The following is a 24,422-nucleotide window of genomic DNA, read 5'->3' as shown; positions in this document are numbered from 1 at the left end:
CATTATTGCTTCTGCCATCTCTGTCGCACTCTTTCTTATTTATTTAAACATTGATACACTTCTCCATTTATGTCAGAAGCTTCTTTTTTTCTTTTTACTGACATGCTCATGTGGCATCTTTTGCACTTCTGTCTCCGTCCTGGGAGAGAGGGATCCCTCAAATGTGGTTCTCTCTGAAGTTTAGGTTCAGATGACTTGTGATTTGTGAATATCAGCTCTTCAAATAAAATTGTATTGATAAACTGATTCCCTATAGCCCCTAGCCCTGCTGACAAGAAAAACAACTGAAACCAAGTTTTAACATCGACGTCCTGATTCTTGAAGTATGTGATGATGAAGATGATGATGAAGATGATGATGTTGAGGTGCGCTTGTCTTTAAGAGACTCCGGAAGGGACAGATGCAGTCTGCTGTTGTGTCGGCTCTTTTTTTTTTTTTTGCAGTTTGCAGGAATCCATATCTGGCACCCTGCTCCTCTCTCCCTCTCCTCCTGATTTGTGGCGCGTGCAGAGACGGATGGGGAAAGGAGAGAAGTCTCTCTCTCTTTGTTCATCAGATTGCTCTTTGTATTTTTTTGCATCGCCGGATTGTAACTTTGTGACTGCCTGAGGTGAGGAGGAGAGGGGGGGGGGGTGAAATCTTGCTGGATGTAGCAAGATTTCACCCCCCCCCCCCCCCCCCCCCCCCAGACACCTTCTCCGGCTGAAGAGGAGGAAGAAGAGACAGCAAACATTATGTTGCACGTGCTCCTCGGACAGCTCCTGCACATTTAAATCACCGAGAGGATGTCTCCCCCTCGGTATCTAGAACAAATCACCGGACTGAGGGTAAACAGGCACGAGAGGAAGCTGCTGGACCCCTCTGACTAACGATGCTGCTCTCAGCCTCCATTGAATCTGGGGAGAAACCGCCTCTGTCCATGAAAAATGACTCGTCCCTATTGGCTGGATTTCAGTGCACTCGCTATAACAACAGGATATGCAAAGAGCTGTGGGCTGATCCAGCCTATCAAGTCTTTCGCACGCTTTTTTGACCGAGTCCTGTGTTTTTGCTCAGTAGGATGTGAGCTGTGGATGGTAGAAATGCAATAATAACAATAACAATAATAGGAATAATAATAGTTATAGTGCTGATGATGGTGCATGAGGGAGCTGTGAAGCTGAAGGCTGCTGTTGTTCTTGTTCTGTGTAGTCAAAGCTGCTGCTGAAGAATGTTCAAGTATCGGATCCGGCTGTTTTTCAATGAACTCAAAGTGTTGCTACTGATGCGCTCTGGATCCAGCAGCAGCAGCAGCAGCATCAGGACCGACACAGGCACAGACCCACACCCGCACACCAGGATGAGGGGGCTGCCTATAGCAGACTGTGGCTGGCCGCCGCTCAGCTGCTCCCACCGGGACGACGAGGAGGAATATTATGGCTCTGACCCCCGGCCCCGCAGCCTGGCGTTGGAGGATAAGGAAGAAGGAGACAAAACCCAGGGAGGAGAAGAAGGAGGAGGCCTGGATACTGCCTCCCTGCCAAGTCTCTCAGAGAGCGGGACGTGCTCCCCGCAGTGCCGGATCTGCTTCCAGGGGCCAGAGAAGGTAAAGTTCAGTCATTGAGATGGGAATGAAGCTTTAGCAATGGGATCAGGGTCTCAGTTGGGAAACGTTGAGGTGTTGAAGGTTCCCTGAGTCCTGCTGAAACCCTTCGAGGTGTTTGCTTTGCTCATGGGCACCATGGCAGAACAAAAGGCTGAGAAACACGTGGTACGAAGATAAAGGAAGAGCAAATCAGGTCACACTGACAAGTTCACATCTTTATACAGTGCCCACAGAAGTGTCTGATCGAATCAACATTAACTTGAGAAAGGTTCTAAAACACATAACACAGCAGGGAGAAAGGCACAGGACATTTAGATGATATATAATACTTTAATCGGAAGCACACAGATTAATAACAATTGTACAACTTAAATGAAATCAATTTACTTAATTTAATTTAGTTATATTGACGAATTCAATTTGAAAAAAAAAACGAAATTAATTTGTGTATTACCAATTTAAGTAATTGTCTTTTTATCCATTTAGGGGAAAATTTTTTTATTATATCTGCCAGAAAAGTTAGCTTTTTTGTGTTTAAGCATTCAAAGTTTGTTCCTGTAATTTAGTCTCATACTTGGAAAACTTATGAATAAAAAGGAATCATTAAAATCTTAAGCAGCAGAAGATGAGATATCCTGACAATTTGGTGAAGTAGCAAAAAACACTGGATCATACATTTCCAGTATAATACAAGTCAATGTCACCATTTTGTGAGTGTCTCACTACCTGGTGTGTGTCATGCAGCATCTTTCTGTTCTTTTAAATTAGCTGACCTAACCCAGATGACACCACTGTGACATCATCTGACGATTTTCTCTCACACTTGAAAAAAAGCTCCTCCAGAGCCTCAAGAGACATTTGTTTTCACAGTGTGGGTCGAACCGTTCTCATCACAGCCAAACTCATCTTCATCGTGTGAAGGCAGCGGAGCGTCCCTTCAGGCTATTAAGCTGTGCAAACAAATTTGGTTTTTGAAAACTCACAATGAGTCATGGTACATCAATAGCAAACAGTTTTAGGACTGTAAGTGCAGCGTTGAGGCTGATCTGACACAAATTAAAAATTCTGAATGACTAGGACTAAAAAAGAGGTATTAATCATCGGGATCTGAAAATAGCATGTGGGCAGACAAGGGGCATTAGTTATGATATTTAGGGTGGAGAGAAGCAGGAGGACCAGTGTGTGTTTATTATGTGAACAAGTTAATTCCTAATCAGGAAGTGATGCACAAATTTGGCCATTTAAAAAAAAGATGAAGAAAGGTTTCACAGAACCATTCCTCAACGTAAAAGAACATTTTTAGTAGTTGCTTTTTGATGCTCATTACAGGGATTTATAACTTGGGTAACAGGGATCAAACCTTTGATTGTTCCTTTAGGCCACAAATACAGCTGAGGGAGAGCAGATTGGACGGTTATTTGTTGGAAATGTTTACGTCATTAAAGACATGGAGGTCTGAGTGCATCAAGTCTGGCAGATGAAACCAACCTTGAAGAGACAGACTTCACTCAAGGTCTTAGAAAGTTTTTTGGGTTTATTTCCCCTTCACATACCCATCTGATTAAAGAACAAGCACATCACCTAGAGACAGAAAATAAATTGAGACGTACAAGGGCGTTGTCAGTCCGAGAAGCCTCAGGGAGCGTTGGGCTGACAACAAAAACCTGCACCAGATGTCCTGTGATTTCTTTTGAGGCTGCAGAAAAGTGACACGAGAGGAAAAGTGTATCCAGATGAATGCACTCCCATAGTAACACATGTACAGTTTACCATATACTTTCATTGTTTAGCATTTGGATTCATCTTTTGAATGTAGCTTTTTATATAAAGACGTGGGTTGTTTGATGCAGTTAGATGATGCCCACTGAACACATGTATAGTAAAATGTTCCTTTCAAGTCAGCACAAATCTATACATTCATTTCATGTGATGCTTGTCATAATGATGAGGTGCCTATTGCTTCCTGTGTTGTCTCCAGTATGTTCTGTCTGTAAGTGTGTCAAGTTTGGAGCTGATTATTGTTGCTCCCGAAAATGTCATCCCAAATGTTCATCTGGACTGAGATCTAGTGACTGAGCATTATGAATTCACTGTCATGTCCGTGCAACTATTCCGAGACAATTTCTGATCATGAAAAAGCCTATTTATTGCTGCCATGATGAAATTTAACTGGGACCACTGGCAGAGATGTTCAGACATGTCATGACATTGACTGTTTTAGGGGCCTAGTTAGCTGCACAGCACTGTGCCACCACCACATTATAGCAATCCTCTAAAAGCTTCACAATTGCGTAACCTGTCAGCCTCAGTCGTGTGGATTAGTTCATTACATTTTTTGAGTATGACACTGAATGAAAAAATGATTACTTCACTTCAAAATGAAAGTAACAGATGGTTTTTTTTGTCGTAACGTGGGGACTCTAATCAGCCATCAGTGTGAGATTAATCAGCAGCGCATCAACAACATGATAGACCTGGATTTATCACAAGCTTTTGTAAAGTAGCTGCTCGGGAAAGAAAAACTATGTTCCACGTAGGACAGAACGAAAGTGAAGGCGGGTAAGAACAAGACACGTAGGTTTGTAAGAGTTGGATTGATGAGGCCAAACAGAAGATGGAGCTACAGAATGTGACAGTGTGAGATACAGAATCCTACGACTGTGTACACCACTGATGGAGACACTGTATGTATGTGAACAATGCAGTCATAAATGGCAGAAAAAGTGAAAGAGCAATAAGTTCCCATATCACTGCATCAAGCAGAACCAATTAGAAAGAGAAAGAGAGAGAGAGAGAGAGGGAAACAGAGTTAATTATATGACACAATTGACAAATTCAAATAAACCTTATAAAATGAATCAAATCTGCACAATCTCAGAAATCTGAGGTTAATGATGAGTTAAACTCAAAAGAGCCATAAAAAGGGGACCAGTTGGAAATGAAAGCTCAAGTGAAGTGAGAGCTTTGATACCACCACCACAGTTTCTCTTCTCACAAGAAACAATGAATACGGTACTTCAATGCCAGTTCTCTTAAGTGGCAGAATGAAGGGTTTCTAGAAAGCTACCTATACTGTAGATGAGGTTATCTTAGTTCAGGATTATGCAAAAACCACTAAAGCCATTTACATGAAACTTGATGGAAGGATGCAGTCTGGGTCAAGAAATTATCCATTCAGTTTTGGTGTGGATCCAAATCAGTAAGAGAATCCAGGAATTGTATTTAGCTTTCATTAACGTTGTCAAATAGGATGTTTTGTCACTGATTTCTCTGTTGAATTTAAATGTGGTTTAATTTCACTCATTATTCCTTTTGGATACATACAGCTTATAGATTCACATTGATTATATCTGTCTGTACTTGCTCCAACATGTCTCTTTTTTTGAATCCCTTGCCTGCTTCATGACACAAACTACACCCAATTCCGATGCACCTGTTCCCCTCAAACAATAAACATCTCCAGTAGATAAAATCTGACAGCAACAGTGTCGGGGGATTTCCGAGTTCTGATTCATGATAAATCAAATCAAATCTCATCACAGGGAGATTCAGTAGCAACAGCCTGTGTTACCTGTGTGTCACATGCAGCTGCTATTTGTGTCCTGCAGGGGGAGCTGTTGAGCCCCTGTCGCTGTAATGGCTCTGTGCGTTGTACCCACCAGTCCTGCCTTATTCGATGGATCAGTGAGAGAGGCTCCTGGAGCTGTGAGCTGTGCTATTTCAAGTACCAGGTCCTGGCCATCAGCACCAAAAACCCACTGCAGGTATGAAGTCACTCAGATTGTGTGTTTTTACCTCTGAGGAGAACCATCAACCAGCCCACATAGCAGAATTCTTTTAGCCCAGATTTGGCCCACATCCCATGTGGATTGATGGCACAAGGGCGGTACTGCATGTCAACCAAAGGTGCCAAAGGTGGCCCTGAATAGTTTTGAGCTATTTGGGCCATATTCACCATCAACCACATGGGTCACTTTAGGTTCACATCCAGATTACACCTCGTCTAGAGCACTGCAGGTTTGTCAATAAAGGCCAAGATTTGTTTCTGGATATTTGGACACATTAACTTTCGGCTCACATCCATTTAGTCAAGTCCACAAGAAGACCCGAAGAGCTGCATCATTGTCTGAGGTGGCCCACGAGAGGTATAGGCTTACACGCTAAAAGTAGCTGTCCAAATAAAGTCCTTGACATTAGACTGATGCACATACATTATGCTGCCAGATTCCAGTGGCTGACTGGCAGAAAACCATAGTAATCACATCAGGGTCATTGATCATAAGGTGACTGTGATAGCAAACAGCAGTGTTTACACTTCCACCACCATGGATTCATTTTCTGAACTGATCTTGCACTCATTCTCTGCAGAATCACGTTATTAATGTTATCTGTCTGCAGATAAAGCAGCTACTACAGGGAGGAGAAAGTAGTGACGAGTTAATGGAAGGTGCCAAGAACACATTTACGAGACACTGCACTCGTCTGAAAGAGTTGGCAAGTGATTCCACCAGAGTGTGCAGCACAGATGACTCACAGACAGATGATGTTGGAACAGAGACATTATTACATGAAACACTTGCTCCTTCAGTTGCTCTTCCTGCTGGAGGATGTCTGCATTTTACAGCAAAAACACGAGTCAGACACCCGTCATCTGAATATCAGTGAATCAATCAATCCATCTTTATCAGTATAGCACCTTTCACACAGCTTACAATACATGGAAGAAATCACAGAGGATGTGTGTGTGCTAAGTTATTATTAGATTTACATGAACAAACAGAGTTTTTATTACCAGTGTAAAATCTCTGATAAGCAGAGGCTCAATGAGACTGTTATTGTCTTATTGAAAGACATAGTGTTGTAGTTACATCACTTGAGAGGTGTACTGATCTTCTCAGAATGGATCGAGGCAATAACGTATTTACACACCACACTGCCGGAGGGAGCTGGAAAATCAGTTTTTACTATACAACATCAATGAAATTTAAGGTGTTGACATGTGGGAGCCAGGGTTTGAACCATCAACCTTATACGGTAAATGGATTAGTTCCTGAATAAATGAACAACGGTCACTGTCTTTACTAACGAAACATGAATGAAAGCGCAACAGTGAGATAGCACCACTTGTTTTTGATGCAATATAAATTAATTCAGTTAAATATTATTAGTTCCACTCTGTTCTAAGATTTATTGTTGCTGTTTGACAAATGAAATATTTGTAAAAAATAAAGTTCCTGCTCCACTGCTGCAAGTGCTTTTAGATGTTATAACCCTGGAAATGAAACAGTATAAATAATTGTTGCAATATAATTTTCATAAATATAACCAGGGATCTATATTTGTATACAGTATATATATCAGTATGATACTTAACACAGAACTGATTAATGCTTTGTTGTTTATCAAGTGTTTGTCATTCTCTGATCATAAAGAGTTGAAAACAACAACTGTCACTCTTGTGCAAATATCTGAAAAACTTGATATAATTTTTGGCCATATCACTCAGCACTAGTTTGTTGTGGAGTCAAATCTCAGACTCTTTCCTCAGTTTGGTAAAACCCAATCAATGTCGTTGCATGTGAAACACCTGAAGGAAATGTGTCTAACACGAATCACAGGGATATCAGAGGTATATATTTATGCACAACAGTGCAAAGAGCCTCGGTCTATTGTTTTGTGTCTGTTTCCAGTGGCAGTCCATCTCTCTGACTGTGATCGAGAATGTGCAGATCGCAGCCATCATCCTGGGCTCCTTGTTCCTCATCGCGAGTATCTCCTGGTTGGTGTGGTCCTCTCTCAGCCCCTCGGCCAAATGGCAGCGGCAGGACCTGCTCTTTCAGATATGCTACGGCATGTACGGCTTCATGGACATTGTTTGTATAGGTAAGACGAATTGCACTGTACTGTCGATACTGTCGCTGCCATGTTGTGTTATTTCACCGGTGGATGAAATATAAACACACTTCACAACTGACTATGTAACACATTTAATGCCCTACATGCCTCTGGATAAGTAATGTTTAATTCGATTGTTATTGTAAAGAGCACAGACAGAGTTTATACACCCAGTTAATTAATTCCAATGAATTATAACTGGAGAGTATTTCATTCAGTCCACAGCAAGTGAGTGTACATGTAAACATTAATGATAATTAATAAATGAATAAGTAAACTAGAATGACACTCTGTAGAGTTCATACCGCCAAGGCCCAACAGTTCCCTTTCAAACCACACTTAAATTCACTAGATTCACATTTTCATTTGGATCTGCACCAAATTACACACACTCATAAAGATCAATTGCATAAACATGATTGTTTTCATCAAGAACCTTAAATAATTCTCAAATGCTGCAAAACATCCTATCTTGCAATGTCAAAGATAGTGAAAAACTAATTCCTGGATCAACCCCCTGATCCGGATCAGCTCTAAAATTGTATTTATTCTTTCCTCAACCATACAACATCCTTTCCCCAAGTTTCATCTTAATCCGTCCAGCAGTTTTAGATGAAAACACAAACCTCCGTAATAATGAATATTTAGGTTTTAATAAGGCAGGAAACTTCCTTTGAGATTAGAAGGAGATTTAGAACCTTTACAACTAAACATTACCATTTTGGCTTTCAGTAGACACATATGCATGTTTTCTTTTTCACAGTGCATGGACCTGAATGAAACACATGACATCTGTTTTGCATGAACATGTGTATTGTGTTGTGTCTCTTGCTTGTGTTTATTCCTGTGAAAAGGGATTATCATCAATGCGTGTTTTGAACAAATCTGTATATTTAATCTTTTTATTTGTGAGACCTTATAGTTTTTATCACCCTGCACCCTCTGTACCTGTTAGTACTGCCTTATACTCAATGAACAAACAAGTGTTTGTCTATATGTAACCCTGTTTCTTGTCCCTGAACCTGCACGCTCACCCTCCACCACCCTTTATCCTTTATGCCCAGGCCTTATAATCCATGAAGGGTCGTCTGTTTACCGGATCTTTAAGCGCTGGCAGGCAGTGAACCAGCAGTGGAAAGTGCTGAACTATGAGAAAGCGAAGGACTTAGGTGACCTGGTCAGCTCCGGCAGTAAAGGCGCGGGACGCGTTGAGAGGAACTCTGCTCACACTGTCACAGACAGCAGACGGGGGACGAATCGCCATGTCAGGACTACTCTCCACCACCACTGTGGCTACACTATTTTGCACATCCTCAGCCAGTTAAGGCCCAACAGCCTGCGCCATGCCAACCATGAGGTGGTCATGAGAGTGACCACTGTATGAGGCTGGGATACGAACCGTATATATAGAGACAAATGTGGTTTGATGGTAAAGGAGGAGATGAAAGTGTGGATTGGGATTTAATAAAAAGAAAGATCCTAATCTTCCACATAAACACTGCCGTTAACTTCTAGTCTCCCTGAGCTCAAAGTGGACAAGTGGAAAACAATATTTCTGAGGTTTAAGCAAAGGGAGAATGCTGAAGGTTTTTTTTTTTTAAAGTAAAAACACAGAAAAAAAGAAAAGAAAAAGCTTTGATGCTTAAAGCTATTAACCATTTTTACCACCTTGACCAATGTTACACTATGTCTTTTAACTGCTTTTGTTTGATTTGGATTCAACTTGAACTATAACAGAGAATTTAATGGTGAAAATGATGCAATTTCTCATGTGATGCCCACAACAATGGCCCCCGGCTCCTCATAATTTATTTCACGTGTTCCCGAGGGTCCGCCATGATGTATATTTGATCTGTTTTCAGTTGAAGCTGCACTGATGGATCAGAGATTAAAAAAACCTAATAAAACTTTTAACAGGTTACACAGTTGGTTGAAATACAGCCTGAAAGTACATTTCATGTTTTGTAACAAAGATTGTGCTGTTTTATAAACCTTTGTGTTTTATATTGTCTGATCTCAATCCAAGATAAAGACATACAGGAAAAGGTTAATGAAACTTAAAAATAAAATCAAAAAGATGTTAAAAGTCACTTCTGTATCTCATCTAGACAATTCCAAATTGTCTGTAAGGGTTTGAATGTTCGTGTCTCCACATTATTATTATTATTTTGCATTACACTGGCGATCTGTCCAGGGTGTAACCACCTCTTGCCCAATGTCATCTGGGATTGTCTCCAACTCCCAATCAAATTTGAATTCTCAAACCTACGCATTCTTTTCTGAGTTTTCTAATCATGCCTCCCTCATTAAATATTGTAATATATGCTGACTTATTGTTGGTAGGAAACAAATTATTATAAAAGCCATCTAATTATTTAACAGAGACGACCTGAAGTCCTTCATCTGAATGATTAGTGTGTTGTTCTTTTACTCAGGGTTTATATATTGTTAAGTACCACATGTTAATGAGGCATTTATGAAGCAGATGCTGCTGAGGAGCACATGGCTGCCCTCCCTGAGTTCTGATCCACAGTCCACACCTTTACTGACCCACACCCTGACATCTCCAAACCATTCTGACCAAATTAAATGGTCCCTAACCTTCACTGGCAGCTTCTGGACACCCATTACCCCCAGTAGAAACACTTTGCATCAGTTCTAGGACTTTATGATGGTTCATGTATCCCTAAAGCCTGACTGGACACTGTTAGAGGTGAGTTCACTTGCTCTGCACACACAGAGGAAGTACGCACTTGGGAAGTATGCTCCGGTTTGCCATATCTGGGCCACAAGTAAACCTTAGCAATATTGCATGTCAACCAAAGGTGTCAAATGTGGCTCTTATTTGTTTTGTGTTATTTGGTCCAGCTGAACACCCCTCACCTCACCGTCTCCTTCAGAAAATGAAAAAGAAACTGTGGTAGCCTTTAATTGTCATAAAAACTCAAAAGGTGTTTAGTTTGTCCAGTCTGGACTAATGTAAAAAAACATGGCGGCCTCTGTAGAGAGGGTCCCTTCGATGTAAATATAAAATATTTATATATAAATGGCTTTTTCTAGTGTAAAGAAAACTACAATTCATACAATTTAGATGAAACGAACTAGTGAAAACATCATGAGGATTATTCTACATTAAATACCTGCAAATAGTTCCCTTTCATCTAAATCTTACCTTTAACACATTACAGAATAGTAATTTGAGGAAAGAGTGATGCATCTCCTCATCAAGCAAAAATAATTTTTAAGTAAGTATAGAAGAAACTACTGTAAAACATAAAATTCTGTAGAAACTGTGGAAAAGGACCCAACCCGATGTAAATATTTTTCACAATACTGCAATGTGTACAATATTACTTATAAGGTGTGACCATTTTAAACTGAATGCCTAAATTAGTATTGGCCTCCTGTGACCCTCAAAGGATCAGCTGTATAGATAGATAGATAGATAGATAGATAGATAGATAGATAGATAGATAGATAGATAGATAGATAGATAGATAGATAGATAGATATCTGTCACTGTAAGGAAATATGTGCTAATGGGGATAATACTACTAATAACACTACTGCTACTAATACTTCTACTACAACTACTACTTCTAATAATAATATTACTAATAAAAATAAAAATAATAATAAAAAAACGTTCTTATTCAAATATTTTTTATTGATTTTCACATTATACACACACAGTAGTACTCAATACCACAGACAAGGGGAAAACAGAATAATAGTAATACAAACTAAATAAAAAATTAATTAATTAATTTTAAAATTTAAAAAAAAATTAAGAGAATAAAACAGAGAAATTACTCAGTATACACAAAGTAGCTATACATCCATACAGTATATACACACTTAAGTGCATATACAGAGTTACATATAAACACAAAAGGGGAGGGTGGGGTGGGGGGTAACTTAGGCTACACTATATTGAGGTAAGAAAAAAACTGTTCTTTATCAGTAATAAGTAACAAGGGCAGTTTAAACTACATAAGTGTAAGAGTCTATTTTTATTTTTGAAAGTTTAAGAACATCTCCGGATACTGTTCGGAAACTTTGTGTGATCACACTCAATCATGAACAATGTCCACCTCTGCACAGTAAACGAACCAGAGAGGAGGATGGACCAAACCTGGCAACCCCCCCCCCCAACACCACAGTGAAGACGCTAAGTGATGACGACATCACGCCGCGACCTTCTCACATGCAGGGAAAGTAAACTAGTAACAACTCGCGTGGAAACACGGCCCTGTGTTTATCTCGCATTAAGGTGACGGGGTGGATATTGTCGTGAGTGCCGTTTGAATCGTGTGACTCCACCATGAGTTCGTCAATGCCTCAGAAGAAGTTCTACAGGCAGCGAGCCCATTCGAACCCTATGGCTCATCACTCGTTTGACTAGTGAGTGACGTCCACGTGTCTCACTTTAACGCTTTAATACCAACACTCATACACTGTGTCTTCATACAGCCACACTGTTTACCTCTGTCTGCTCCTGCTGATTATTTATACATGTAGAAGAAATGGCAGCAACACAAACCCCCTCAGAAGGTTTGATCAGCTTTTATATGTGTAAGAAGATTGTATCCATTCCTAACTTCACTCTCTTATAATACAGCTACTTTCTACATTTCTCTTTCCACACCCCCACTGTAAAAAAAGATGTCCCGGGGACTGTTTGTGTTTCTTCACTGTTTTGTCCCCTGTCCTCCTCAGTCCTGTGTGTCCAGAGGAAATGGACTGGTCCACGCTGTATCCACAAGTCTTCACTGGAGACCAGCCTGAGAGAGAGACCCCCCGGGTGGAGTTTGCAGACATTGGATGTGGATATGGAGGTCTATTAGGTAGATATGTCTCTGATCTGACCAGATGCAGTGCGTCTCAGATCCTGTTACGCCCTGGTGCTAACATCTGTCCTGAGTGACAAACTTGGAGATGTCACTTGTTATCAGATCTCTCAGGACGGATGTTAATACCAGGTCTGAACAGGACAATAGTTTTGCTCTACATTCTCTTCACATCCACCATATTCGTGTCTCATGGTTTCTCTTGTCCATGTTTTACTTTACCTCAGTGGAGTTATCTCCACTTTTTCCAGAGAATCTCATCCTGGGCCTGGAGATCCGGGTCAAAGTTTCGGATTATGTTCAGGATCGTATCAAATCCCTACGTGCTGCTGAACCAGGGAGCTACCAGAACATCGCCTGCCTTCGCAGCAATGCAATGAAGTATCTGCCCAACTTCTTCACTAAAGGACAGGTAGGTCTGCATCTGGGTGTTTGCTGCTGACAGGAAAGGTTATCCTGATTGGCTCCTGGGGCAGGAGATGCGTTATGATCTTGAGATCACAGGATTTATTATGATTCATCAAATCTTGTGTTCCAGTTCCAGTTACTAACAACTTGTTGCCAAAGAAAACAATAACAATATGATAAATAATTATCTTTTTGAGAAAACTCATTTCAAATTCAATCTTTTCAAGTCCTAATAATTTCACATAAACACACTAGGACGTCTTAGCTTTTCTTTTTTTTTTTCTTTTTAAATTTGAAATGTATTTGATATTTTCCTTAAAATGCTTTATACAATTTAAACACTGAATCTAATCATACACTATCATCATCTGGCTAATGTAATTTCTAATGCACTCTCTTCTGCCTCTGTTAATTGATTTGTTACATCCAGATACATACACTTTTTAATATAAAAGCAATACACATGGTTCTCATGAAGCGATTAAACTTAAATTATTTTAGGTTACATTGTTTCCAAACTCTACCTCTACCTTTGGTTTAATATTACAATATTTGTTTACAGCACCTGCCTGTCCAGTCACTTGAAGTGAATCCACGCTCCATCCAATCAGAATGAATGATTCCTAAATACTAACAGACCAGTAGACTATACAGCTGACTTCATCTGTAAGACTATAGAGAAACTGGAAATCTATCCAGAGCTGTATAGATTGTTTTACTAATCCAAGACATTAAGTTACTGATTTCTGTATTTGGTTGTGAAGATTAATGCCCACTGATAGTCAGGTCTGATACTCGACTCATTGTGGTTCATTTAGGGAAGTGTTGGAGAGACATGGTTTCTTTGACAAAGGTTTAGTGAACCACACCACATACAGATGCATTTCTACAAAGCCTCTATACACACCATGTCATTATAACATTAGAGACCTTGTTACACTGAGTAAACCAAAGATTACTCTGAAATTATCCATGGACACAAATTCCAATCACCTCTATCCATTTGGACAGTGTCAGAAATCTCAATGCGACATCGTGGAAAATAAAACCAAAACTGTGTCTGCTTATTAGATACTAGAAATAATTGGGTTAATTAAACCTTTATGTACTCACTATAGCAGGAGCGGGTGTGTGCAGCCAACAGGACTGTTTGATCTGGTCCCAAAAGCCACTCAGAAATACATAAAAATCCTCATGACAGCCATGATTTTTTTTTCCTTTGATAAAAGAAAATAACAATCTAGTAGACTAACGTGTCCTACAGGGTGGTCCCTTCAGGCTGTTTGCCTGTCAGGTCCCAGTCGGGGTGAATGAGACACACACGTAGCTGTCACGTGTAGATCTGGAATGTCAAACTTACTAAGTGATGAAAAAGGCCAAAGCATCATAATGGCTCAAAACAAGCTAAACTGGAAGAGTTGTAGGGACAGATACACTTGGATAGATTTAACGGTCATTGTCAGAGTTTGGGTGCACAACAAGTAGCTCTCACAAGACCGCAGCCTTCTTTGCATGCAAGTTTTGCGGTAAGTAATCTAATAGCCAAGAGGCTAAAACCTCATTTAGAATCTGTAAAATAGCTTTATTGCTGCTGCGGAGTTGCTCAAACCTGACAAAGGAAATAACTGATATGGCACAAATATTTCTCTCTGGCCTGTGATGAAAAAACAGATATGATAAATACCACCAACCAGTAGTTTTTGTGTGGAATTACCTCCAAGCTTGATATGAGATGGGAATTGCTGTCTTTGCCAGCCATGCGTGCTGTGGCAAGTGCAACTGCAAAGGAGTAATACTGTGAATTTTGATTATCTGCAAGAATAAAAAAACCTGGTATGACACCCCAATAAAACACGGGTGAGTTAGCAAAACTCCTTTAGGCTTTTAGTGAGAGGTTTCAACAAGAAATCATTGAGTTGCAAAACAACAAAAACCTCCATCTGTTGGAGTTCTATAAACAGTCCTGAGAATTTTACTATTCACTTAAGTTTGGGTCTATTTAGACAAACTGATGTGATCCTGTCTTTTAAAAAACATGCTGTTACAAAGATTGAGTTCCACTTAAGACTGACCCGAACCTGGAAAATCAGATGCAAGTAGCGTCATCACAAACCGTCACATTAGAGCAGTAAGTGGGATATAAGGATGGGTACAGAAAGCTATTTTATTATGACCATGGGACTCAAGTATTAAATACTGTAGAATCAAGAAGCTCCAACATTATGGTTCTTCTCTTCTTCTATTGCTCCTTTATTCTGCAGTAGTTACATAGCTGGAGTTTGTGTAATAGGGAGAGTTGATAGGGCGTGAGAGACACACACGTCTTACATGTCATGCCTCTGATTCTGTTACGCTAGCATGATTATCCATGCTTTTGATTATCACACATGGTGGGTGTGGAAGTATGCTAGCTTGATTCGTTTTTTTGCTATTCCCAATACACACACACACACACACACACACACACACACACACACACACACGCACACACACACGCACACACACACACAGACAGACAGACCCTTCGGTTTGTGGAAAAGGCAGAAAGGATTAAATGTTCAAAAGCTTGGTTAATGCTAAGACTAGAGTAGAAAGAGTAAATGCTTTAAAGACAGAAACACAAGCAGTCTGTCAAAACATGTAGTGAAGTCCATCACGTACAGAAAAATGTCCAGGTTTGACAGCTTAGCTTGTAGTTTATCTGTTTTAATGCTATATAGTATATTCTAGCAGCCTGGAGCCCACGCATGGTATTAACTAAATTATACTGACATGGGTCGATTTAATTTAGCTCAGGTGCCTCCCATTTCTCTTGATCTTCTTTGAGATGTTTTTACTCGTCAATTGAATTCAACCTTTTCTAAATTCAATTGATTCGACATGTTTTGAAAGGCATCTGTCTATTTAAGGTTTAAGGTCTCCTGAAAAGCTCAGACACTGAACTCTGACAGAACACTTGAGGCATAGATGTGGCAAAGGCTACTGAAACATTCTGCAGCATTGAAGTTTCCCATGAGTCAACATCATTTTTAAATGGAATGAGGTTTGGAATAACCAGGACTCTGATTGTCTTGACTGGAGGAAACCAGGTATCGCTCATCTTCTGGCACTTGCCCAATAACATCCCAACGGGGAAGCATGGGGGTGATAGCATCCTGCTGTGTAGGTGAACAGAAAAACGTATAGAAACACTAACATTGAAAACATGGTCTAGAGCACTCAGTCCTCACACTGGGTTGAAGGGCCATCTCACAACAGGACAATGACCCCCCAAATACACAGCCAACACAATGGGAAAATCTGTGAAAGTCCTTGAGGGGCCCAACCAGATGCCTGACTTGAACCCAATCGATCTTCTCTGGAAAGACCTAAAAATAGGTGTCCACCAACGGTCCCCATCCACCCAGATAGAGCTTGAGAGGATCTGCACAGAGGAATGGAAGAAAATTATTAAAATCCAGGAGTACAAAGCTTTTCCCATCACACTCAAGATTACTCAAAGCTGAAATCTCCTCGAAGGATGGGTTGAAAGGTCTGAAAACAATGCAATATTTCAGTTTTTGATTTTTTGATTTTTCACCACTACAACAATCTGTTATGTCCTGCAAAAAGAAAGGAACTACTATTTAACCAAGCAACACACTTGGTCGTCCAAGGACCACAACAGCAGGAAATAATAATAGTTAGTGACATCCCCACCAGCCTTCAGACAACAAGGGGAAAGGTATCACAAACCACGGTTCCAAGAGGACTTTGAAAACAGAAATATAAGGATAGACCACAAGATGCAAACCATTCATCTTCAGTAAGAATGAGACAGCCAGATTGGAATTAAGTACAGAGATAAACTGTAAAATCTCTGAAATGGAAAGGTCAAAGTGGCTGAGAAAGGTTAAATTGTGTGGAAAGAAAGGATCTGTTCATGGTCGGGTGATCCAATGAGAAGCAGAGAGTGCTGAGTCCAGTCGTGAGCACCCAGGAAACATTAAGGGCGTATTTGAGATTTGACCACTCAAACCACATTTGGAGGTGGTCTGGGACACAGTCGACCATGTTCTTTTAGCAGTGTGAAGGGGAATTTGTACAGGGCCACATTGAAGGACCACCCACTCAGCGGACATACTCTGACCTGCAGTTAATAATGGACTGAAAATATTTTCCCACTTTTCCACAATATCAATATTGACTACCACATATTGATTTTCTATGTTTTCTTGTTACTATTATAAATTTGTAAAATCCAATTGCATTGATCAGCTGTGCACAGCACATTCATTTGCTCAGCTTCCCCTTGCCCCTCTCTCTCTCCCCCTCTCACACACTCACACCAAAACACAACTGATCCCTTGTCATACTCTGGCTAAAAACAATATTTTCATGAACAGAAATGATTGCATATAGTGTGGGGAAGTGAGTGGTCACTGGAGACTCTAATGGCAGGTATGAACTGCCATAATTTACAGCTGTTCACGTCTGATTGGATCAGTTGAAACGACGGTTAATGCCAGGAATTAAATGGACCTGTGAAGCATAGTGAAGGTGGTGTTATGGCTTGGGATTTCATTGCTACTTCCAGAACATGCTCACTAATCTTTATTGTAAATAGAAAACCTTGACGGCTGCAGCAGAGTGAATTCAAAAATGTACAGAGACTTTTTGTCTGCCAATTGTCGGAGAAATATTTCCAAACTCATCAGCAATACCATAACAATGAGCTAGGTCATTCATTTTCATTTTCTCAGTCAATTATCCACAGATTGCAACCTTCAACATCAGATGCACTGTCCACAAACCAATTAATGTTGAGTATATGTAGACCCAGCTGACATAGATGATGGCGACAGGACGTATGCATGTCTTACATCTTTAAAATTGAAAATTACCTCATTATCTACTCACCACTATGCCGATGGAGGGCAACACTGTTTACCCCGAGACTCCAGAAGTGTTTTGTGGACCATCGGTATAGTGGGTAGATAATGAGTCACTTTTCATTTTTCTGTGAACTATCCCTTTAAGTGCGCTCCCTAAATTGCAATGTGAAACCAAACCTCACATGATCAAATGTAAACAATGTAACAAAGACCTGAAACGGAAATAGGCTGCTGTAAAAGCATCACAAATGAAGAATGCTACAGTTTGGTGACGGCAACGGGTCACAGGCTTTAGATTAGACTAGAGATTAGATTAGATAGAACTTTATTGATCCCTTTGGGAAGACTCCTTCAGGGAAATTAAAATTCCAGCAGCATTACAGGTTAAAAAAAGTAAACAATTGACAAGTTATTAAAAAAGTTGTGTTGAGGCTATTGCACAGTGTCCAGTGTTTATGCCTCTATTTTAAGTAAGGGTTATGAAAACAAATATTTACCTTAAGACAATCTGTTGCATTATTTTCTCTAAGCTGAAATAAAGCAGTATGATACAAAAGGGGCTAAAGCTCATGTTATTTGTCACTTCTACATGTAAATGCCTGGATGTATTTTCATTGCACAATAAAAACTAAAGAATTGACTTCACCTGTCCAGTAGTTAACATGCCTCACACTTTGGAACCATGTTTCTAACTACAGGCTTGTTAGGTTTGTAGCATGTGGAGCAGATGGAGTAATAGAAAGTAATGAAGAGCAATTGTAAATGTAGTAAAACTATAGTGTTATTGCTGCATTAATAGTTATAGTAGTTATACTTTCCTCATGTTAAAATTAATTTATACAGATTGTTCCATGAATCCAGTATTTCACAACAATGGAGTCATTGACTGACACGCAATGCATCGCATCAGCTGAGTATGGAGCGATGTAAGACGACATTTATCCGTTCCAATTAGCTGCGGTAATCTATGACTTGTCGAAACTCGCATTACATTACACAGTGGGCTTAGTGTACCAGGGTTAATTTAGGTACACTGGATAAAAAAAATTCACCTCAAACGCCCTGGGTGATTTTAAACTAGGAAATGAACACAGGACATTAATGGCCACTTTTATGGAGTACAAATTATGGAGGTGTTTCATATTAAAACACGTTTTTTTATTTATTTTTGATACGCTGCTTGACATAATATAATGATAGGGTCCTTGCCATCATGCCAAGATTTGAATTGGTTGAGAGGAACAAAAAGCTCTGGCTTGAGTTTGCATTAAGGTGCTACACTTTCATGCATTCATAAACTGCATCACTTATATTAAACAACTTATATTAAAATACCAGAGGTGAATACTTATTCAGCTGCAGCTTTAATGTTACTTCCTTTTCACCAGCCAGATTTTGTCAAAGGGAAGAACTGTCGACCACCCAGACTAGCTAAAACTACAATCCCTTCTCACAAGCATGATGATGTATTGAAACAGCATATTTTACAGATCTGATATTGTTTTTTTACCCTTCTTTTTCTTTTTCTTATTCTTAGTATGTTTTGCAAACCTAAAATAATAAGTATTAAGGTTTTTTCCATCAGCACTGATGTGGCCCCTGAGGCTGCTGTCTCTGTCTTTACCTGACATTATTTATTTAAACTAATAAGTCACTGGAAATGTTTTAATGTATCAGCCAGACTAATTTCAATGGAGCCTGCACTTGTACACTTGTCAAAGACCTGGGGAACTTTGTGGGGGGAAAAAATCAAGGAGGGAAATTCCAGTTTCACACGCCACGGTGCTTAACAGCCAACCATAAAATATTATGAGGGTCACATTTAAGTGATGACATTTATACATTTGAGAGCCACAGTATCAAAGTAGATTTAAAGAAAATACAATGTTAAATTTTGAACAACTCGGATAATAGAACTCTTTCTTTCTTTCTTTCTTCCAGCTCAGTAAGATGTTCTTCCTCTTCCCTGACCCTCACTTTAAGAAGACCAAGCACAAGTGGAGGATCATCAGTCCCACGTTGTTGGCAGAGTATGCCTACACACTGAGAGTCGGGGTATGTATATGAGTAAGACACGCTGCAACTAGTGCTGAAATAAATAGTCAATCAACAATACTCTATGAAAATTTTGATCAACTTTTGTTGTGTAATTTATTGTTTCAGCTTCTGATATATGAGGTTTATGTTGTATCAGGGATTCTGCTGGGTCTTTAAAAGCTCTACATTGTGCTTAAAAAAACATTTTCCTACAGAAATGTCCTTAGTACATAGTCTGAACTTTAGTATATATAATAGTTCTTTATCAATAATACTGAAAGGGATAGTTCACCTAAAAAAAGGAAAGTCACTCATTATCTACTCAGCACTATGCCTATGGAGGGTTGTGTTGCATTTGGATGCAGTGCTGTTTACCCCTGAAATTCAAAGTGTTTTGCTGACTCAAACACATCACGTATGGTAATTCTGAGACTCTCATAATCATTTATAGCTCTTGTACATAGGTCTTAGATTGAATTTCTAATCGTCTCAACACCTCTTATATTTAACTTGTTGCAACCTGCAGAAACTCTGCGTAAAGTGGTGTAAGGATTGGGGCTGTCAATGGACGAAATAAGCAGTTAGAGGATGTTACCTCACCTCTGAAAAATCGCAAGGCTGATATTTAATTGCAAAACGCATATACAGGTTAGGAGTATTCAGCTGCAACATGACACTTCACCTCTAGATGTCACTAAATTCTACACACTGAACCTTTAAGCAGCGAACCAAAGCACATTTGGTGCCTAAGTGAGTATTAATGGCTACGCATTACTAAGAAGGATCAAGTTGTTTGTTGACAAAATAAAACAATATCAACAAGATTATGCTTTAAGATTCTTGAGTTCCCATCCCATTATGAGTTTTTCCATATCTGCAGGTTCAATCAATATCATCTTACCATTACTTCAGCACAATGAAAGAGAATTGTATTCAATTCATTGATTAAATAGAACAGAAAAATCTAAAAACTGACTTAATACTTGTGCAACAGATTGCCAGTTTCATCATCATTTTATCGGTTGATTGCAGCGTGCAGAAATCCATGAATTTACTGGAGTAAAATGAAGTGAGCGGTGTGGCCTGCAGCTGGCTGATGTCTGTACACGCCCTGCTCCGGCCTGTCAGAGCTGTCAGAGCAGCAGTGGGACACTTGAAAACAACTTGAGTGTCCCACTGCTGATGGAAGTGGTGGAAAACAATGGAGGGCTTGTGTGTGAATGAGTTTGTATCGTTTTTGCTCTGTGTTTGTGTGTGTGTGCTTGCTTGTGTGTTCTACAACCGCCTTCAGCTTTGAAACGCAGCCATAACTGCAGTCAAAAGCTGTATTTATCGAAACTCTTTCATATCAACCTGAGTGAATTGTTTATTAGTGAGTACTTTATATCTATATAATTCCAGAAATCTGTTTGTCTGTAGCTCACATATCTCAAGAACCGTTCAACTCATGGACTTCACACTTGGCATGTGAATTGTTAATGGCCCAATGAATTGGTTGTGACACGATATGTTCAGCATTAATAAACTTTGCATAGACAGACGACCTGTTGAAACACTGCTCGGACTCATCAACGCAAATAATGTGTTCACATCAATTGATTCTCAGTGTGAGTCGAGCTTCACTGAACTTTGAATAAACAGATGAACGGCTCGTTGTGGAGCAGCGGTGATACAGCTTCAGAGTTTGGTGGGCTGAGTCCAGCAGCTGGTCATTTAATTGCTGCAGGTCACTTAGTAACAGTTTCAGAGAAGAAAGCTGCAACGAGCATCACCACCCAGCAAACAAACAGCCCATTCCAAACAGGCCACTGCACTAGTATCAAAAGTGTTCTGATTGAAACTAAACCTGAAGTGGTAAAATATTAATGTTTATTTGTGCAGACAACACACAGACACACAAACTCATTCTGGCTTCTCTGAAAAAGAAAAAAAATCATATGCGCCAACATGCACTAGTGTGGAAAACTGTGCCATTGCAGTTTTTTCTAAGAAACCCTTGTTCTAGTAACGTTATCTGTCCAGCCTGCAAAGTAAACTGTCATGACACAGGTGATTAACCTCTGTGCTGTCTGTAGTTTATTTTTATCCTTTTGGCTCGGACCATTGCTCTCCTCACTCTGCAGCTGCTAATGGTTGAAAATGTTAAGATAATTAAAGTTTGTATTTAGTTTACTTTATCAGAGTAATGAGTTTGTTCTGTGATTGATAACCTGATGTGTAGACAGGTCTAGACAGGTCTTATTCCCAGAAGTGTGTGTTACTAACCTCCCTTTGTTTGTGTTCTTGTCAGGGTTTGGTGTACACGATCACAGATGTGGAGGAAGTTCACCTCTGGATGGTGAAGCACTTCACTGAACATCCACTGTTTACACGCATGTCTGATGAAGAACTGGTATGTTAACGTGGAGCTCTCCATTGCTCTGTTTACTGGTCATGACAACAGCATTTGTTAATCTTTTTGTAGGAAAAGAGGTCAAAGTCAAGATCAGAATTTTTAGGAAGGAATATTTTAGGAATTGCACTTCTTACTGTCTTAGTCAGATGAGAAAATTAAAACCACTGTTACATGTCTCTATAACACCAGCAGCTAGAAACTTTTATACTATTATTATTTCATACCATGTCAGAGATGTGGGAAAAACTTAGAGCTGGGTGATAAAACATCAATAATTATCACAATTTTCAATGATAGCAATATAACAAAAGTAAAATACATATAGATACAAGGAGAACTCTGAGAGCACATCTCTTCCAAGGCTAACGCCCTATCTCACCATGATTAAGTGTTTTAACAATCCAGACTGTGTAGTCTGTTATATTTGTCCCTCACAGTTTCATATCCAACCCACAATTATTATTTTTTTACACTTTTCAAAAGAGAACTTGGTGTTTTGCTCCAATGCTGTATTGTATAGCTGTGTGCAGTGCTATTTGCAGCGTGCTCACTCGTGCTATCGTCCACAAAGTTGTTACTGTCCACGCAGACAATCAGACCTCATAGTTTCAGTTTTTGCATGTAACTGCAAGTGGCATGTAATGCAATTCTCTCTGTCATGTTAGATCTTGGTTGTACGTGTGCACATGCAGCCCCACAACTGCCATAGATTAAACTCTGTGGGAAACACTGCAGAGAAAGTGAAACAAAATTCTCATATACGCCCATTTATTCAGATCCCCTCCAAAATTTAACAGGTTCTTTCTTGACTCATACTGCATCCTACAAGTTTCGTTGTATTCCTGCTAACTAACAAAACTAACTAACTAAATGAAAACAATACCTTCTTGGTGGAGCTAATAATGCTTATGCATTGTGTAAGCACAGTGACGAGGTGTAACATAATTGATCAACCTCAGATTTGTAAAATGTTTTGCTATTTGTCAAGTGTTTGTCACTTTGTGCTCATGACGAAGAGTTTAAAACCACAACCTTCACTCAGGAGCAAAAATGACTCTTTAAACAATAACAAATATGACATTTATCTCAATATCGAATGATGTTAAAAAAATGTTTACCTCGGTACAATCTTTGTTCAAAGAAGAGCAGAAAAAGTCCAGTTGTTCAGACATAGAAATGCTCGCACATTGTTTAGATTAGATGTTTAATGATAAGACTATCAGCCCCATCATCAGCCATATTTGTGTCATTATCCTCACCTTAGAATTACAACTTGATTTGTGATGTGAACAGTCATCACCCTTGACTCTCTGATCAACATTTAATGAGCGTGGCGTTACCATAAAGACTAATAATAAAGGTCGTGGCATCTCTCAAATCAAAAGTTTGAAAGTTAAAAGTTTACATTTTTGTTTGTACAGATTAAACTAATAAGATACAATTTAAATGTTCATTAATAAGATTCAGAGATTGGGAGGTGGACTGTTTTAACCTTAATCTTTGATATAAACCAAGATTAGCTAATTATGTTTTAGGACTTTTTACATATATGAGAGTGGTATCATTCGTATAACACTCCTGGCAACAAAGTGAGTAGGCATATGTCTCACAATGTTAATTCTTGCTTTAAAAAAAAAAAAAAAAAATTGAGATAGACGGTCCAAATGTTTGGTTGGCTGGCTCTCAAGTATAATAGTAATAAACGCATGTGTATTTGTTAAATTAACATTGAGAAACGTTCTCTTGGCAGGTCGGGGACGTTATCATCAGTCGTTTGGGTACATGTACAGAAGAAGGAAAGAAAGTGCAGAGAAACGGAGGGAAGAATTTCCTCGCTGTTTTCCGGCGGATTGAGAATTTTAATTAAGACCCAACACTTTGGATGTGAAGGAAACTGGAGTAATGGTCTTACACAGTCATTCATGAACTGCTCACTCTGTGGAAACGGAGGTGAGGGCTTGCAGATGAACACCGTTTTTGTTTTATAAAGTTTTGCTTCATTTCCTGATGGAGGATTTTTTTTTTGTCACGTTATTTATTTCCTTCATTCACATTCACACAGGATCTGTATTCAGGACTGACGTGTAAGCTCTTTTCAGAAGCTTCTTTTAACTTTTGCCTCTTTTTTCAAAGATCATTGTTTCATTTCTTTTTCTTGAATTGACAGTGCTGTTTTTTTTTTATTTCCTGTAAAACTGTAAATTTAGTATTCTCAGTAAATCAAATCTAGTGTTCATTTACATGGTTTGTAAATGAACACAAACAACTTTAATTTGTGTCTTGTGTTCCAGTAATTTTGGGCCATCTCACTTAACAGGACACATAAAAAAGAAAAACCTGGATCTGTTGACAGTCCGTGCCCTAGATACTCAGAAGGT

General features: G+C 39.4%; 2 protein-coding genes across 2 annotated transcripts; both read left to right on the top strand.

Annotated features, from left to right (window-relative positions):
• Positions 1–678: 678 nt before the first annotated feature.
• LOC109629083 (E3 ubiquitin-protein ligase MARCHF9-like) lies at positions 679–9,874 on the top strand. Its single transcript, XM_020086560.2, has 4 exons — positions 679–1,585; positions 5,194–5,349; positions 7,276–7,468; positions 8,545–9,874. The coding sequence occupies exons 1-4, from the start codon at positions 1,211–1,213 to the stop codon at positions 8,862–8,864; spliced, it is 1,044 nt and encodes a 347-aa protein (XP_019942119.2). The 5' UTR covers positions 679–1,210; the 3' UTR covers positions 8,865–9,874.
• Positions 9,875–11,639: 1,765 nt separating this feature from the next.
• mettl1 (methyltransferase 1, tRNA methylguanosine) lies at positions 11,640–24,316 on the top strand. The gene is made up of 6 exons (XM_020086336.2): positions 11,640–11,884; positions 12,200–12,327; positions 12,558–12,742; positions 19,554–19,667; positions 21,940–22,041; positions 23,795–24,316. The coding sequence occupies exons 1-6, from the start codon at positions 11,805–11,807 to the stop codon at positions 23,909–23,911; spliced, it is 726 nt and encodes a 241-aa protein (XP_019941895.1). The 5' UTR covers positions 11,640–11,804; the 3' UTR covers positions 23,912–24,316.
• The last annotated feature ends 106 nt before the right edge of the window (positions 24,317–24,422 follow it).

The sequence above is a fragment of the Paralichthys olivaceus genome, chromosome 2 (assembly GCF_024713975.1).
Source record: "Paralichthys olivaceus isolate ysfri-2021 chromosome 2, ASM2471397v2, whole genome shotgun sequence".
Taxonomy (NCBI): Eukaryota; Metazoa; Chordata; class Actinopteri; order Pleuronectiformes; family Paralichthyidae; genus Paralichthys; species Paralichthys olivaceus.
This window is presented reverse-complemented; position numbering and strand designations above follow the sequence as displayed.